Source organism: Tyto alba, unplaced genomic scaffold (assembly GCF_018691265.1).
Source record: "Tyto alba isolate M040663 unplaced genomic scaffold, T.alba_DEE_v4.0 Super-Scaffold_17, whole genome shotgun sequence".
Taxonomy (NCBI): Eukaryota; Metazoa; Chordata; class Aves; order Strigiformes; family Tytonidae; genus Tyto; species Tyto alba.
The window spans coordinates 13,974,788-13,990,653 of record NW_024881279.1 but is presented as its reverse complement, the minus strand read 5'-3'; the positions used below and the strand labels follow the sequence as shown (position 1 = coordinate 13,990,653).

Genomic DNA, 15,866 nt, shown 5'->3' with positions numbered 1-15,866 from the left:
AAGAAAGCTTCATGGCAATCAAGTGTACTGCTTACTCAGCAAGGAAATAAATTTTCCTCTTGTCCCCCAGGAATAAGAATCCCCCTTCACAATATCTCTTAGAGAGTACAGACCTTGGCGCTACAGATGCTGTGTAAGGAACATCAGCTAGCATTGCATTCCCATTCTGTTGTGATCCAGCAAAGATACTTAGGGTTTCTCTGGTTTTTTTAACAATTGATTTTAAGAACTTCAGAAGACCAATGAAAATTAATTTAAAAAGACAGAATTCTGTAAATTGTCAAATAGTGTATGCTAAAATAATGTTAAGTTCTTCTGCCAAATCTCTGAAAAGCCTTTAAGTACTAAACATATATTTGTCAGGAAGTCTACTAGGTTTCCTAATAGGAGAAGCAATTTCAGTTCAGTTTAACAGGAAGTGGTGGAACTTAGATACTGGGTAAATTCTAGTTAAATTATCTGTTTTTTTAATTAGGTAAAAAAGTTATTGTGATAAGTCTTTATAGGATGCTGAGTGAATATGTAATTATTTTGGATTCAGAAAGATTTAAGCTATACCTAAATTGAAAGAACTAAAAGCTTTTGTGTATTTTTACTGAGTTCATATTAGTAGGAAAACCCAACAGATTTATTGCCTTTTGGCATGATAGTACTCAGAGATGGCTCAGGAAATCTAATGCAGAGGAAAAGATTGGATCCTAAACTACTGAATGATTTACAATTGACAGTTACAGAATGAAAATGCTTTCCTTGGCTTTAGTGTTTACAAAGATTGGTGAGGAAAACTCTTCAGAATGACTCAGAGTCTGCCATATGTGGGCTGCCTGCTCCAAGAAACCATCATTTTACTGACGTTGTTATGTATTTTCATCTGTGCTAGGAATTAAATGGACACGATTTGGACCCAGTTGGTTAGTTCTGTGGCCCACTATTAAGTCAGGCTGACACCAATAAATACCTTAAATACCTTTTGATTCTTCCTCAGCTTTGCTGAGCAGATCCATTTTTGAGTGTATTCCATTCTAAAAGTCACAATCCTTTTGTCAGATGATCTTTACGTTGAAGATATTTGTCAGTAATACCTAAATTGAGAGGTATTTTGAGATGCACAAAAGCATTTAAGTACAACTAACACACTATTACTCATTATTCACAGAGTTCTAGATCCCATTTAAGGCACAGTAGAAGAAGGCAGGGTAAAATAAAAGCCATTTTGAAATGTGCTGAAGTCAAAGGAAAGGTGAATATCATTTAACCCTCTCAGCTCTGACTCATATTCAAGTTTTCAGTGGTTACCTAACACATTTCCAATGTACATTCTCCCTGAAGTGTCTTTTGTTATAACAGAGACTCACAGAGGACCAGAATTTACAAAAGGAAAGAGACACTGGAGCCAGGGATTCATACTGCTCAAAATCAGGACAATCCTAATAACATTGCTCATGTGAGTCCATTTTGATGGCGCTCATTCTGCAAGCTAGATCCTCACAGTGACCCTCAAACGGGGACTCCTTCAGGTTGATGTGTTAGGCCAAGGTGTGGGCTCCTAGGATTGCAAGGAAATAACGAGTAATGAAATAAACTTATTAATAGGACAGTATCTCTGTAAGCTAATGGTGGTTGTGCGTGCCCCGCCATCTGCTTGTGACTAGAAATGTACAGAGAACAGAGCATTGAGAAAGAGGTTTTCAGTGTGCTGAGTTTGTTTTTTCCACTCGGGTCCTCCGCGTGTGCACACTATGTGCATGGCCTCTCTGAAGCATACACTTCTACACTGAGATCAGGAGGGAATTTAGCCTTCAAACAAGCTGAATGTGGAAAACTTAGATTGGAGCCAGGCACTATGTGGATGAAGAGCGAGTAAGGGCTTCTCACGTATCTCTACAAATACCCCTCAGCTCCAACACTGTCACTCCCTCTGTTCTCACTGTGAGCCCCTTCTCAGCTTTGCTAATACACTACAACTGGAGTGTAGGCACAAAGGCAATGTACTTTGGTGTAATGCAAATGGAAGCTATTGCTTCATTTTTAAGCCACTGTGGTAAATGTTTTCATTTCTTACTGTGCTTAGACAGGCATCAGATCCTGCAATAGGAGCAGGTCATGTATTACATTTCTGAACTAAATGAAAAGGGTTTTGAGAATTTATTGAAAGCATTTTCTAATTGTTCTGATTGCCCTCTCCAAGACTAAAAACTGAAAATATATTCAGTGTTGAAAGAACAGTGAAGGATAAATGTGGAAGGGACACTTCCCCATAAGGTTTCATCTGTCTGCATGGTGTTTATGAGCGTGGCCTGCTAGTACACTTGGGCTGCAGCCGTATCTCCATACATCTCACTAAGCAACAGAGCTGCTGGCTGCCTCAAGCACTGACATTTACATAGTGTGTATCACCCAGTTATTGCTTCACATCCCTCCAGTCTTGATCATCAGCTAATTAAAGTGTATGGCCTCTTCTGCACTCTTCCTTGGAGCTTGTTTTGTGAACAAGGCTCCCCATTGGTGATGTTTTTGTTTCCGAATTTTACTTTGCAGCATGACTGTGACTTAGTTTCTATCTGAGTAAACTGAGTATCAGAGAGATGGAAAGCTGCTCAGTAGAAAGGATGGCTTATCTCATGGTGGTGTGTACCCTGACACTGTCTAGGGCCCACTTAAAGTCAGATGGCCCACAGTTCTAGTGTTAGGCTAGGTTTTCAGTCTGCCCATGGAAGTAGTCAGCCTGTTGCTCTGCATCTCTCTTTCAGCACAAGTAACCTCAATGCAACTTTGGATTTGCTTGTCTGGGCACATGCCCTGCTATCAAATGTCATGCAAGATCTCAGAAATGCTTCTGGAGCCTAGAAGAATACAGAAATATGGAAATACAACTGTGTTGACAGAGCAGCCTCCTGAAGACAGTTTAGCAAAGGTCCAGCTAGCCAATTTCTTAGTAGCTAGCTGTTCTGCTAGCACATTACCTCTGGCAAGGAAAAGTGTTATCAGTTGTAATCCAAGAAAACAACTACAGCAGGCATTATGCTTCACACTTCAGAGGCTTACTGCATTCAGAAAAATGTAAAGTGTTCCCAGACCAGGAATGTGGTGGTGTGATAATCTGCTGATGAGTACTAGTATATTTATGTGAAGAAATAAATATATGGTTATTAGGTAAATCTGTGAGAGATGGCGGGAAACAGATGGAAAGGAAGGAAGAAAGGAGACTTTTTTTGGTCAAATTCACTTGGAAACTCAGAGAAACAGCCACACAAAAGTATATCTGACTCCCCATTTGCAAATGCCTGCCTTGAGCAGTGACTTCTCAGTGTAGAGAGTGAGAGATAAGGTAAGGGAGAAAGAGGGCTCAGTAACAATCTAAGCAAAAGTGTGGAGGGAAAGAGCGCCAGTGCATGAGAACTTGGTACAGGAGGCAGGATTGTTCTGGTAGATAAATGTTAGGAACTTGTATTATAACCCAAGAGCTCATTGGTATTTTCAAAGGAATGGGGCCAGATTCTCCCTTGCTGTTAGAGCTCTTTGAGTATATTGCAAGGCAGGTAGAAAGTATTACTTATTGGCATCTTATGTTTTGAGTGAAAACAGTACAAGATATTAGCATGGGCTGGAGTTTACTGCAATGTACACAGAGAATTTTTTATTTTTAGAAACAGCCAATGTGTTACACATTATTCAGCACAGGCAAAGACTCTGACACTTCCAGCCAAAATGGTCAATGAGAAGATGAACTCAGAGGCTACAGCAGCAGCTACGTTTAGCAAAGGAAATCGAGTACAGGTCCTTTCCATGAGACAGCTTCTTTTCCATAGAAATTCTAACAGTATTGATGATGGACAATGTCACTTGCTTGGTTCACAGAAGCATTGCTGAAATTATTGACTTATTAAGCAGGAGCTGCCAGGTGGTTCATGACAGGTTTACTGAGTCCAATGAACAATTAGCCAGGGATGACACAGAACATAGACATTTTGTGTTTGGGATTTCATTCAAATACAATGTTTGGAATTGGAGCATTTTTTCCAGTTGGAGCTGTTGACCATTTTGGCTAGTGAGCTACTGATCTCATTGATAGAGCCTTCCGAACACTGCCCGTGAATAAAACTCAGTGTTGAGAAGTTCATTTTAAATTAAGGAGAGATATATTACTATAGCACATAAAAATACAGGAGAAAACAACACTTCAAGGACAACAGCGGAAACAATACTATCGCTATAGCATCCCCATGCTGCTGTTTCCATATCACTCTGAGAAATTCCATACCAATACTTTGACACCTTTTAATGGGGACAGAGAAAAGCTTTTACAGGATTTCTTTAGGAAATTTAATACTTGAGGTGAAACCAAAACAACCCATTCTGCAGGCTTGCATACCCAAATCCAGACAAAAACTCATGTGAGCAGTTCCACGGAGGTGTAAATCAGAGGACTGAAGCAGCCCTGGATGGATTTTTTCCAAACTTTCAATAATGGCCAATTTTTTTCACACACTGTTCTGTTTTGGTGTTAACAATAGAGTTGAACTGATAATGAGTTATTTTGGAAACACAACCCTGTTAAAACAGGTCACTATTCCTAATGATGAACCTGGAATTGGCTCAAACTATCTCACCTTCTCTTTTCAAATAGCTCATGTTCTTCCCATCCACACCTATGACCATAAACAACAACAGTTTTTTCTCTAACTGCTGGCGATTTTCTACATCGGTGTCTGGCTTCTTTTAATTAGGGCTGTTCCTGCCCAGTGGCCTTTGAATCCTAAAGGAGCATGATATGAAGCTTGATAGTGAATTTTATGTGGAAGAAGTTTTTAAAGAAGTCAAATACCATAGCAAGGAAACCAGTTGCTCTTATCATGCACAAATTTTTTCCCTACCGAGCAACATTTTTGTTTGTTCAAAACAGGTTTGTTTGTTTGTTTACAGTAAATACCTGTCACATAGCAACAGAAATATTACTAAATAATACTACATATAATGTTAAGCTCCTGGGTCTAGAAGCTTTTCATGAAAAAACCCACATGTTCCTGATAAAAAATAATAAATAATGTCACCTTTTCTTTTTACATTAAAAATATCTGTACATGATTACTCAATATAACAAAGTACATTTTTATTTTCTAGGCTCAGGGTGGCATCTCTGGGTTAGATCTTCATCTAAAAAGGGTAGAGGCTTGTAGTCTTGATCCTGCATATTTCCCGCTGCATTTTCCCAAAGTTTCGAAGTCTACAGTCTTGCCTACCCTTTCCATGCAAATGTGGAAGCAGCTCACAAGGAATGTAGCAACATCTACATGCAAACAGAGATGTGCATATGGTGATATTTGAAAGTCTTGAAACTTCTTGCCTCAACTGGAAGAGAAAAGAAACAAATAGAAAAATAAAGACGGAAAATGTAAGTAGAAGTCTGTCTTTCCAATGTAGATAGAAAAGTCTTTTAGATGGTGTATTTTTCAAGATGGCACTTAGTGATCTATTACAGACTGACTTTGTCTCTTGGCCAACCTTTCTTCTTGGTAAGAATGCCCAAAGTTTGCTCAGAAGAGGACAGCACTGGCAGCTTGCCTGGGGTTTGGGAGCCACAGCCCGTCCATTTGCCTCCGAATGGCAGAGGGTGGCCTCTGTCTTTTAGCGACTGGGCTGGATTGAAGCAGCATTTGCAGGACCTCCTGTTAGCAGTGAAATGTCTCTGTAGGTCCCACTCCACCTTGTCAGGCACTATATACACCCTATGAGTCTTCTACCAATGAACTTGGCCAGGAAACACAAGAAAAGCATTTACAAAGAAAGCTCTGCAGGGTAGGGCGAATCAGCAGCTCATGCTGACATTTCACCAGTAACTATAATCAAATAGCAAACATTTCCTCTTATTTTGCTGAAGAAAACGTAGTGGTGTTTCTCTCCTGACAGCATCTGGTCACCGGAAGGCAGGATGTGGTGCAGATAAAGCAGGCATTTAGTCTTACATCATGTTAGGGCTTTAACCAGAACTTGTAATCTTTAAGATCGTGATATCACAGTACTGAGAGGTGGCTTGTACACAGATGGCAACTGGAAAGTAGTAACAGAAGACCCTGCACTGAGTGGCTTGTATCTGTGTTGTTCCCTTACATTGACAGAAATCAGCTCACTCCTGGAGTAAGGCTGACAGAGTCATATAGTCCACTGTCCTTGCAGATACAGGAAAGTCTCCATAACCTTTCCACCCATGTTCCTTCCCATTCTCCCATCAATCTACACACATGCAGCTGGATATTCATATGAAGTCAGTGCAGGAGGCACCATGACAGTGCAGATGTATGAGTTTTCATAAAGTCCTGCTGTCCATGAATCCTTTGGGTATCCTAAAAGAAATCTGTTCCTTCAGCTGGGCCATTCCTCTTCTAGTACAGTGGCTAGAAACAGGACTCTTGGGATTCAGGGTCATTGTGGATGGGAAGCTTCTCATGTTCCTGATGATGGCCATTACGTAAAACAGTGTATCTGGGAGTAGAAAAAGATTTGTTAGTGCTAGTTAGAAGGATAAGCTTATCTAAACTGAGTTCTTGAAAACCCTGAAGTACATCTTAAGACAGTACATCTTCCAAATATCCAGATCCCACATTAAGCAAATATGAATCCCTACTTCACCCCATGACAGGAAACCAAATCTTCAGTTTGACACAGACAAGGCAATCCCTGAAAAACAAGAACTTGTTGGTTTTCATGTATCTAAGGTGCAGCTGCAAATGGGAGGAAACCAGACCAAAGAACTAAGAAAGAACTGATTATCTGTGGGTGGACTAAGTTGAAGGCACTTTGGTTAATGTCTTCAATGCAAGCACTTAAGGAATCATTTGAGACTAGTCTGGGAAGTGAATGTTGTTTAAGATGAAACCAAGACCAACAACTCAGGGCATTTCCACTTACAAAAGAAAGTAGTCTTTTGCAAAGGTGGTTTAATGCCAATTCTAGTATGTCTTATCAAACCACTGCTGTTTAGGTTTTATGTCCTTCAGAGGTATCGTGTCATGTATATACCTTTCTGATATTTTTCCAGGCTCTGGGCCAGATATGGAAAAGCAGAATTCAGTTGTAAGGAATTCCACATTATCTCTTACCCTGTGCCTCATCTACCAGCCCATTTCCTGCTGCCCATCTCCACATGGCTTTCTGAACAGAACTGTTGATTTAGTTTGCTAATGACATGCAGCTCTTTTCCCAAAGTGGTGTGAAATGCTTAGTAGGAATAAGCGGATCTGAGTTGATAGCAAAAATATTGGCTAACTGGAGTAAAACTGATTTAGCACATCTTTCTAGAATTTCACATCTAATCATTCTTGCTTGCAAACCCCCTGAAGGGTAAAGAGCAATCCAGGTATCTTCCCTTGGCAGTCCATTTAATTTAAACTAAAGCTGAATCAAACCATGCTTCAAGGACATCCAGAAGTAGGAAGCTGCAAAAATAACTGTAAAAATATGTATTTCCCTAGTCCAAATTCATATTGGGGAAATCAAGTCTCTGCTAAGATTTTCCTCTCCCAAGTCTTTAGAGATGTAGATACATTATTTCTCTTAGTAACAAACATCCAAGACATGCTTGAAATACCTGCATCCCAATAAAGATTAAAAAAAGAAAAAGGCCTAAGGAAATAGAAGAATATATCAGTTCTCCTGCTGTTGGCAGAGGGAAGAGAAGTACTATCAGCCTCAGGACTTGTCTGAATAATCATTAGAGAAAAGGTCAGGAACTTCTCATTGTCCACATATTAAAAAACTGATACTGTGACAGCAATTTACTTGGCATTATTAATCTGGATGCATTTTTCTCCACTGAGTATACCTGGAACTTGGACTCCTAATTACGGTGCTTACAATGCCACTGAAATGTCTGAAGTAGATGATCTGAATATCCTACAAATGATGTATCCCTTAGTTCCAGTAGATCAGCCATGGACTCAAAATGAAAGCCAGGGTATAAACTGTACTACCTGTCGAATTTGCCCTGGTGAATATTCCTGGAGGAATTTACCCTCTAATGTACTAGATGCTGGTTTTCAACATGGTCAAGCTTCGTTGCCTTAATACAGGTCACCGTATGTGCAGATATACCCACTGAACATACTCCCTTAGCACTCTATCACTTTAAATAATGATCGTAAATTTCAAAAATGTACTAGTTCTACCAACAAGATACAGACTTGATGTAAGAAACAAGACATTTTGAATCTAACACTGAACAGACACTCCAATTAGATGACCATGAAGCATACAAATCGCAGCGTAATTTTAGTTTTATAGACCAAGTCAGACACAGCACGTTGTGGGACGGATTCCACCAAAGAAACCTCTAGCATGGCAAAGCCTCTGCCACAAACTGTGACACAGAGGATGAGAGCCAGGAGACCCCCAGCTCTGCAGACAAGGCAGACACTGTTCAGAGCAGCTTGGGACTTGCTCAGAAGCACAACAGACAGGCACTGAAAGCTGACTTCATACAGGGTATCCAAAGAGCCAAACCTTTCCTCTTCTTCTGCAGGAGTCAGAAAACAGTTGTGCAAGATCAGCAGTTTAGCAGGTGATGCCGTTTGTTACAAAGATGCATTAAGCTAAAGAGAAGTCATTAAGGTGTCCGAGGATCCCTGTGGCACAAAGTGTCTGAAGCCTCTGGCAGTTAGTTCAGCACTTCCAGCTGTTTACCCTGTGGGGAAAGAGGACTGTAGGAGAGGAGGAAAGAGCATTTGTATGCAGGGTGCAAAAGTTGCACGCAGGGGTGATGGCTTGCTCTGGGTACTGGCACATCATTCCTAAAAACCTTACCAACATCTTCAGGAAACTCTTAAAGGAGTCCTCCACTGGCAGGCTTTTGTGTTACCAGGATTGTTTTCACATACTGTAGTTTTTCCCTTCAAGTGAAAGTTCAAAGCTACCTGCCAGTTACAGGGCACCAATTTACTGATGGATAAAGGACAGGATTATAACAGCCCTGCTTTTTTTCACACCATGACATCTTAACTGATCTGCTCTCTGAAAATACAACTAATTTTTCAGGCATTAGTATCTATGGGAAGCAAGTTTCAGGGAGAAAGCACAGCTGCACCTGAAACTCATTTTTGCCTCACCTACAGGAACGCACACCTAATGTGCCTCAGCTCTCACCCAGCTGAGAAGCCAAGCACCATGGGATTTATCTTAACCCACCACAAAGAAGAAAACAACACTCGGACCCTGCATGTGTGGGCTGAATGCTTCAAGAGAAATTTATCAAGGGAAAATATCAAGCAGGTTTGAGTAATGAATACATCTCATGAAGCCACAATATGTGAGCAGGAAAAAGAATTTAAACTGTTTAAATGCATTAAATAAATTATCTGCAACAAATTAGTTGCTCAGCTTTCCTGCCTATAATGAGTTCCCTTGTTGGAATCTGTACACGCTGGCACGTCAAGCCACCCAGCTCAATTACAAATAGCATCCCAGGCTGCCTCTGCCCTCTGTATCCGACTCCTCCCAGAGCTGGGGGCGAGTGTTACTGTCATTTCACCTGACAGCTTTACTGAGATCATAAACGCCACCACCCTGCAATAAAACCCAATAATGAAAATGCATTACCACCTATAAAGGGATCCTGCTGCAGGCTACTCACATACTTGCCAAATGGTATTTTAATTGTGATGATGACCAATTTGGAGATAATTGCTTCTGCATCTCCTGCTGTTTCTGACAGTCCAATGGACTCGTTAATTAACTGGTTTGATTAGCTTTCAGCACAGCAGAGGGGAGCTATGTGGTTTTGCCCTCTGTAGACCCATGACCAGAACAAGAAGCTCCAGCATTATTCTGGGAAATTGGCAAAAGCTGGGGAGAAAACAGCAAGGGGATGTAGTGTCTGTTTGTCATCTTCCCACTTTCATTCCCTGCATAGCTATCCCCCACACCAACTTGTACAATTTATTGAGGAAGCAAAGACAAAAAGTTGCTGGCTTTTGGCCTCCCCAACCATAATGAAAAACAGTGCCTGTTTTCACAGAGCCTGAGGTCCATGCTTAGTCCTCTCCTAATGAGCAAACTCCCAGCATCCAGCTCTGTCCCCGGGATCACACCTGTCTTGCTGAAAAGCAGAAAGCAGGGCAATTTTGGGGCAGGGCTCCTGGCTCTGAACACAAAATTCTGCGGGAGGAGGGGAAGCAATACCCTGATGGTGTGTGGGCCATCCATCAATCACAGCTCACAGCCACTAGTCCAGTTTCCAGAAGGGAGCCTCTCTGGAGATTGTGCCTGGGGTCTCCTGGGCAGCAGGGAACAGAGGGAATTGGAAGGTATCTGCTCTTTCCCAAAAATGCCTCCTACCAGCCCTTCACGCTTGCAGTATCTGTGTAAAGCTGCCTACGCTGATTACACATGCCCATGGCTCTGCTGCACCAGCGAAGTGCCTGGAAAGCACAGCTTGCAGTTCTGCAGCTGTTTTATCCATTAATTACTCCCCTGGTTTTGATCATAGTCCTTGCTCTGAACACTCATATCCATCCTTCTTCCCTAAACTCCCTGCAAACTCTAGTTCATCAGCCTGCAGGCAGTTAATCCTGGTGGCTGCTGTGAAGGGCAAGGGGAGTCTCGCAGGTACAGAAACTCTGTGAGGGTTTGGATCACATTAGTAGATACTGGTCATTAATAACAAACTGACAGAGAGCAAAGACAGCCTACCCTAGCTACCACTGAATCACTAATGGACTAAAGGACTTGTGTGGTAGCATCTCCTGCGCTTTCCAAAGCCTCTGAAGAGCAGGCTTAGTGTTCCCTCAGCAGCTTCTGCCCCTTTGACCCTGTCAGGAGAAATAATTTTAGCTAGAGGGTCATAATAATAGCAGAGAAAAAAAAAAAAAAAAAAAGAATAAAATATATGCCCACAACTGTCCAAGAATGGCAAAGCTTTCAGCTGGGCTGAAGGCAGATTAGTGGAGGGGGCCAGACCCATCCTAAACACTCAGTAGGTGCTCAGCTGTTTTTGCTCTCTGGTTAGTAATCCTTCCCCAATACACCTGTTTACATTAGTAATTGCTTAAATTTTTTAACTGGCAGAAGGTGGTTCCTGTTGTCTTGACGTTCACTGGAGGCTGAGGTGAGGTTTTGCAGCTGTCTCTGGTCTGGCTTGGGAAGGGTTTGGTTTTGTGTGGCTGGGTGTGTGTCTGTGTTAGTTACCCAGAGCTGTTAACTCTCGGCACCCCGGGGACTTCTGCCACCTAAATACACTCCCCTTCTGCCCAGAAAATGAAGGACACATTGTCACACGCATTCAGACACCGAGAGGTCAGTGTTGCTGCAGAAGCCGGCGGGTGGGTGTATTTATGGTTCTGCCAGGGTAGCTCAGTGCATGGTGTCTCAGCTGGGTACACAAATGGCTGCAAAGTCTGGGAAAGTTTAGACATGAACTATACCAAAAGCTGATAAGCACGAAGTTTCATTGTTTTTGCAAATTTCATATTATAAATGCAGAATAGTTACTGCTGGAGTTTCTAAATAGCCCCTGGTAATGCAAGAACAGGAGATAAAATCCTTGTATCAAATTATTTTCAGTAAGTGCTCTTCTTAGCAGTTCACATTAAATTGTTTGAAGCCTGTAGTATACTCTACCGCCGGCTGCAACAGTGACTTTACAGATGTGCTAGCCTGTGAGAGTCTTCTACTGATCTCATGCTCACACAGTTCAAGAAAATTGCCTCTAACTGCAATGGAACAGTGGTCCTTGGACATCCCTGAACTGGGATTTTGGCTTTGTTGCTGGCAGTTCATTAGTGACTCCCTGCTGGACTGATGGAGGGAACTCGGGCATGGCAGTCAGGCAAGGAGCAAGTTTTAACTGTGACATTCTTAAAAATTTGAGAGAATAAGAAAATAAATAAATCTACATGTTTTGTGTCACTGAAAGTTTCCCTGAGTTTGTGCCAGTTTCTATGGATTTGTCTTTTAAAAAAAAATTAAAAAGCAATAAATCTGTAAAAATGACAAATGAAAATTTTCATTTAAAAGCACTGCAATTTGTTGGGTTTTTTTGGAGGGAATTGTCCTTTATTATTTTTATTAATATTATTTTTTAAAATAATATTTTTTGTCAACTCCTTGCATCTCAAATGAAAGATTTCAGATTAAACCAAGCATTAAATTTCAGCAAAACCAAAACTCTGAAAAGTCTAAATCTATTCATGTTTTCCTGACACAGTAGCGCACTGTAGTCTAAACTAAAGCAGAAATCTGTTGTGCTGAGCTCTGGCAAGCTCCTTTAGAAGACAATGCATGCCCTGAAAAACATGTACAAGCTAATTTAGTTTAGAACTATGAGATTTAATAGGTTGGAGTGGATGTTTAGGGGAGGTCAGAGCATCTGAGAAACATGCAATTATAAATACTTGCTACATCAAAAATAACGAGTTTCAAGCTAAAATTAGAGTGATATAGAAAATGCTTTTCCCATTCTCTAAATGTTTTCACAGTTTCAAATATTTTTCCCATTTCTGATCTGAAGCAAGTCTGCAACTTACCATGCGTCAGAAAAGAAAAAAAAAAAAAAAAGGAAAAAATGAAAAAAAGAGCAGACTCCAGTTCATGCTCAAGGCCTTTTTCCTGGCTTTTATCAAGGTGACTGATCTAACCACTGTGATATTGGGAATTTTGTATGAGTAAGCACTCATCTGCCTGTCTCTCTAATTTTCTCCTTTTTCCAGTTGTTGATTGTCAACACTCCAAATGAAACATTTCAAAATAAATTTCTTCCTTCATATGCAACTAGAAACTCCCTCCAGGACCCCAGCAAACTTCTCAATAACAGCTTTAGTACGGCCAGTTTGCATCTTTGAAGGTTATGACAATGATTGTAGAGGCAATCCAGAAAACATTAATATTTCTGGTTATTCTTAGTGAACACAGTCAACTTTTCCACTGCTCTCCCATTCCTCCCACCTTTGGTTCTGCTCCCAGTGGGCTCAGACAGGAGTCCTGCACCTTTGCATCTCATTCTTCACTATTTCCTCTTGAGTTTTGCCTGCAGAGTTCTGATGACCCCACAGCTGTCAGGTACAAGTGCTGCCAATTGCTTTGGGGCAGAAGAGCAAAGCTTTCAGCCATAGGAGAGCTGTAAACTATGGTTCTGAGCAGCTTCCCAGCAACACAGACCTCGGACTGCCCATGGGGTGAAGAAGATCTACCACAAGTGGCACCTTGAGGTAACCTGGGTAGGACACATGCACAAGGAGCTGTGAGGGCCAGGAATGAGAACCTGGCTAGTGGCCAGAACTGGAGAAATAAAGACTCCTTCAATCTTGACATAGAAACCTTGACACTGTGTCTGCTTTCATCCGTGTTCAGACCAGATCCTGAAGTCTTGATGTGAAAATAGTGGGGCAGATCTCAGAAATAAAATACTGCAAAGGATTTGAAGTGCAAAGGATTATCTCCATCTATCACACACTTTGAAAGATGATGAAGCTGGTAAAGTGAAGCTGGTACAATAAGATTTCCAAGAAGGAAGGCAAATAGGTGATGATCACTCTCAGTTACATCACAAAACCTCTTGTTATTTGCAGAAGCACCCAGTAAATGCTTGTTTGGACTAGAGCAAGACAAGGTGTTACTATGTAAGATGTGAAAACTGTGAAGATAGAAGTTTAGCTTGAGCAGAGAATCCCATTTTTAATAACGGAATCTTCCATTATTGAGCTCAACTACCTAAGACAGTAGACTGTAGAAAGAGTTAGTGCATAGGTAGAAGCAGGCTGGAGCCACCTTTTAGGTGGAACTGAGCTTCCAAATTGAATAAAGAATCGTAATTTTCTTAGATTTGAAAATTGTGTTGGTCCACAGTTTATCAATACCTACATTTTTCTTTCTCTCACAGCTGCAAAACTCTTCAGTGGTTTCCCATCTGGAATATGTGCAGCACCTCTATTGTAGCTTCACACTCAATACAGCATCTATTTCTCAAAGCTCCATTTCTTTCAGATGGACTTATAGAGAAAGAACAAATAACTCTCTTCAATATCAAACTGGGATTACAGTTAACAATCACTTGGCAGACCAGAGTAGGTTATTTTAATGAACACATCATTCTGAAATAAGCCTTCCACCATCTGTTCAGTCCCATAATTATAAATGCAAACAACATAATTCATAAATGCACTATAAAAGAGAGGGAAAGAGAGAACAGCTTAAGATGACTGTTTGTCAGTTATTCCAGACAGTGATGCATCTGCTTACTTTATTCCTGTTTCAGGAACAGGTAGAAAACAGTCTTCTAATTCTGTATTTTATGGCAGTCACTAACCCACAGCAAATGGTTGTCTGTAGATGATGGAGATGTGTTAAGTGCAGTACAGTTTCTGGTTGGCATCATTATGTACCCATGTATACAATGAAAGCACCCAAGAAAGATCACACAGACTATCCTGAATCCCTGTGGGGCAGGAATAAATTTTGAGCATGTTTTTCAGAACAGCAGGAAAGAGCCTGTGGCATTGGAGTGCCATCCAGTGCTGCAGGAGCTAAGGGTAAATATGACAGTGCTATTGCCTCCCTGAAAAGATGCTTTTGATATTTTGGAAAACTGGGAAATCTTGGGAAACAGAAAATTGAGAAGAGTATAAACAAATAATCCAAGAATTTCAGGAATTTGTTATTTTAATCTGTGACATTTTTCATTTTGAAAGAGGCAAATTTTTTTTTAAATTTGAAATACACAAGATGTCAAAATGAAATGTGAACAAAATATGTTGTTTCATTCCCATTTTCTGCTGAAAAAAAAATGAATACACATAATCCAAATTAAATGTATTTTCATGAAACATTTGATTTTAATACAGCTGCATATTTAATTTTAAAAAGGTCAGTGTAGAATTGTCCCTCTCACAATTACCAGGTTCACAGACTCCATAAAATTAAAAGCTTTCTAGTAACTGTAATCTCTGGGTTGAATGACTCATGCTTCCAGCCACTAAAGTGAACTTCCACATTTGGCCATCAGTAGAAAATCAGTATAGCAGGAGTATACCTACTCAATATGAATCCTGGGGCAAAATGGAGCCAGAAATTATAAATTCATTCTGTCTTTTTGTTGATATGTATCAACATAGCAGAACAATATGAATTGATTTCATATTCAATGCTGCAAAACTAGCAATATATCTAATACTTCTAGGATGAATAGTTCCTGCTGTTTCTCTGTGGGTTTCTCATTTCTTCTGGTTTCTGAGATGAGCAAGAGACTTAGCAGTAAAGTTTAAGCTTACTGTGTATTGTCCTTGTGCTGCATCTGATTGACCTGCAACCCAGAGGAGACCAGCACATTATCAAAGGTGAGTTTACTAAAGGTGGGTCTTTCAGTGCACCTGTGCATGACTACCTGTGATCTGCCTTGTCCAACAGAAGCCAATTCAGAGAGAATTTCTCTTCTAAATGTATGGGAAATCAATGCATATGAAAAGAGCGCATGAACTCAGAAAACACAATGAGAACTGCTCCGGAGGACTCTCTTTAATTTTGTAGAGATACACTTAAAGTTTGTCTCCCGTGTGCTTTACCCAGGCGGGCTGGGGGCAGCTGGATTTCAAACCAGATGAACGCAGGCGTGGGGCTGGTGAAGCCGTCCTTATGGCCGGCGGCTGCTTCTGCTTGGGAGCGGAGTTCGTCTGGGCAGCAGACGAATGTCTCCATCCCCTCCTCCTATGGCTATTTCTCTTCATTGCAAGCTGACAGCCTGCAGAGCCCATAAAGTTATGGTATGATTATCTGAGCAAAGTGGCTGGGTAGATGATTTGCTAAATCACCTGTTGGAGCTCTGATGGGGAAACAGCTGACCAGATGTGGTCGGTATCTGTCTGTCCCTCTGCAGCCAGGCCCAGGAA

At 41.0% G+C, this 15,866-nt stretch overlaps 1 protein-coding gene and 1 long non-coding RNA gene across 3 annotated transcripts in view; one reads left to right on the top strand and one right to left on the bottom strand.

Moving 5' to 3' along the window:
• Positions 1-3,594: 3,594 nt before the first annotated feature.
• HTR4 (5-hydroxytryptamine receptor 4) overlaps positions 3,595-15,866 on the bottom strand; it is a 143,505-nt gene continuing 131,233 nt past the window's right edge. For both annotated transcript variants that reach the window (XM_042790265.1, XM_033005966.2), the window contains one exon: positions 3,595-6,480. In XM_042790265.1, the coding sequence (XP_042646199.1) occupies positions 6,393-6,480 (88 nt within the window). In that variant the 3' untranslated portion in view covers positions 3,595-6,392. The remainder of the gene's footprint in view (positions 6,481-15,866) is intronic.
• Positions 5,316-9,353, top strand: LOC116964910. Its single transcript, XR_004409028.2, has 2 exons — positions 5,316-5,392; positions 9,105-9,353. It is a non-coding gene; the product is annotated as an uncharacterized LOC116964910 (long non-coding RNA).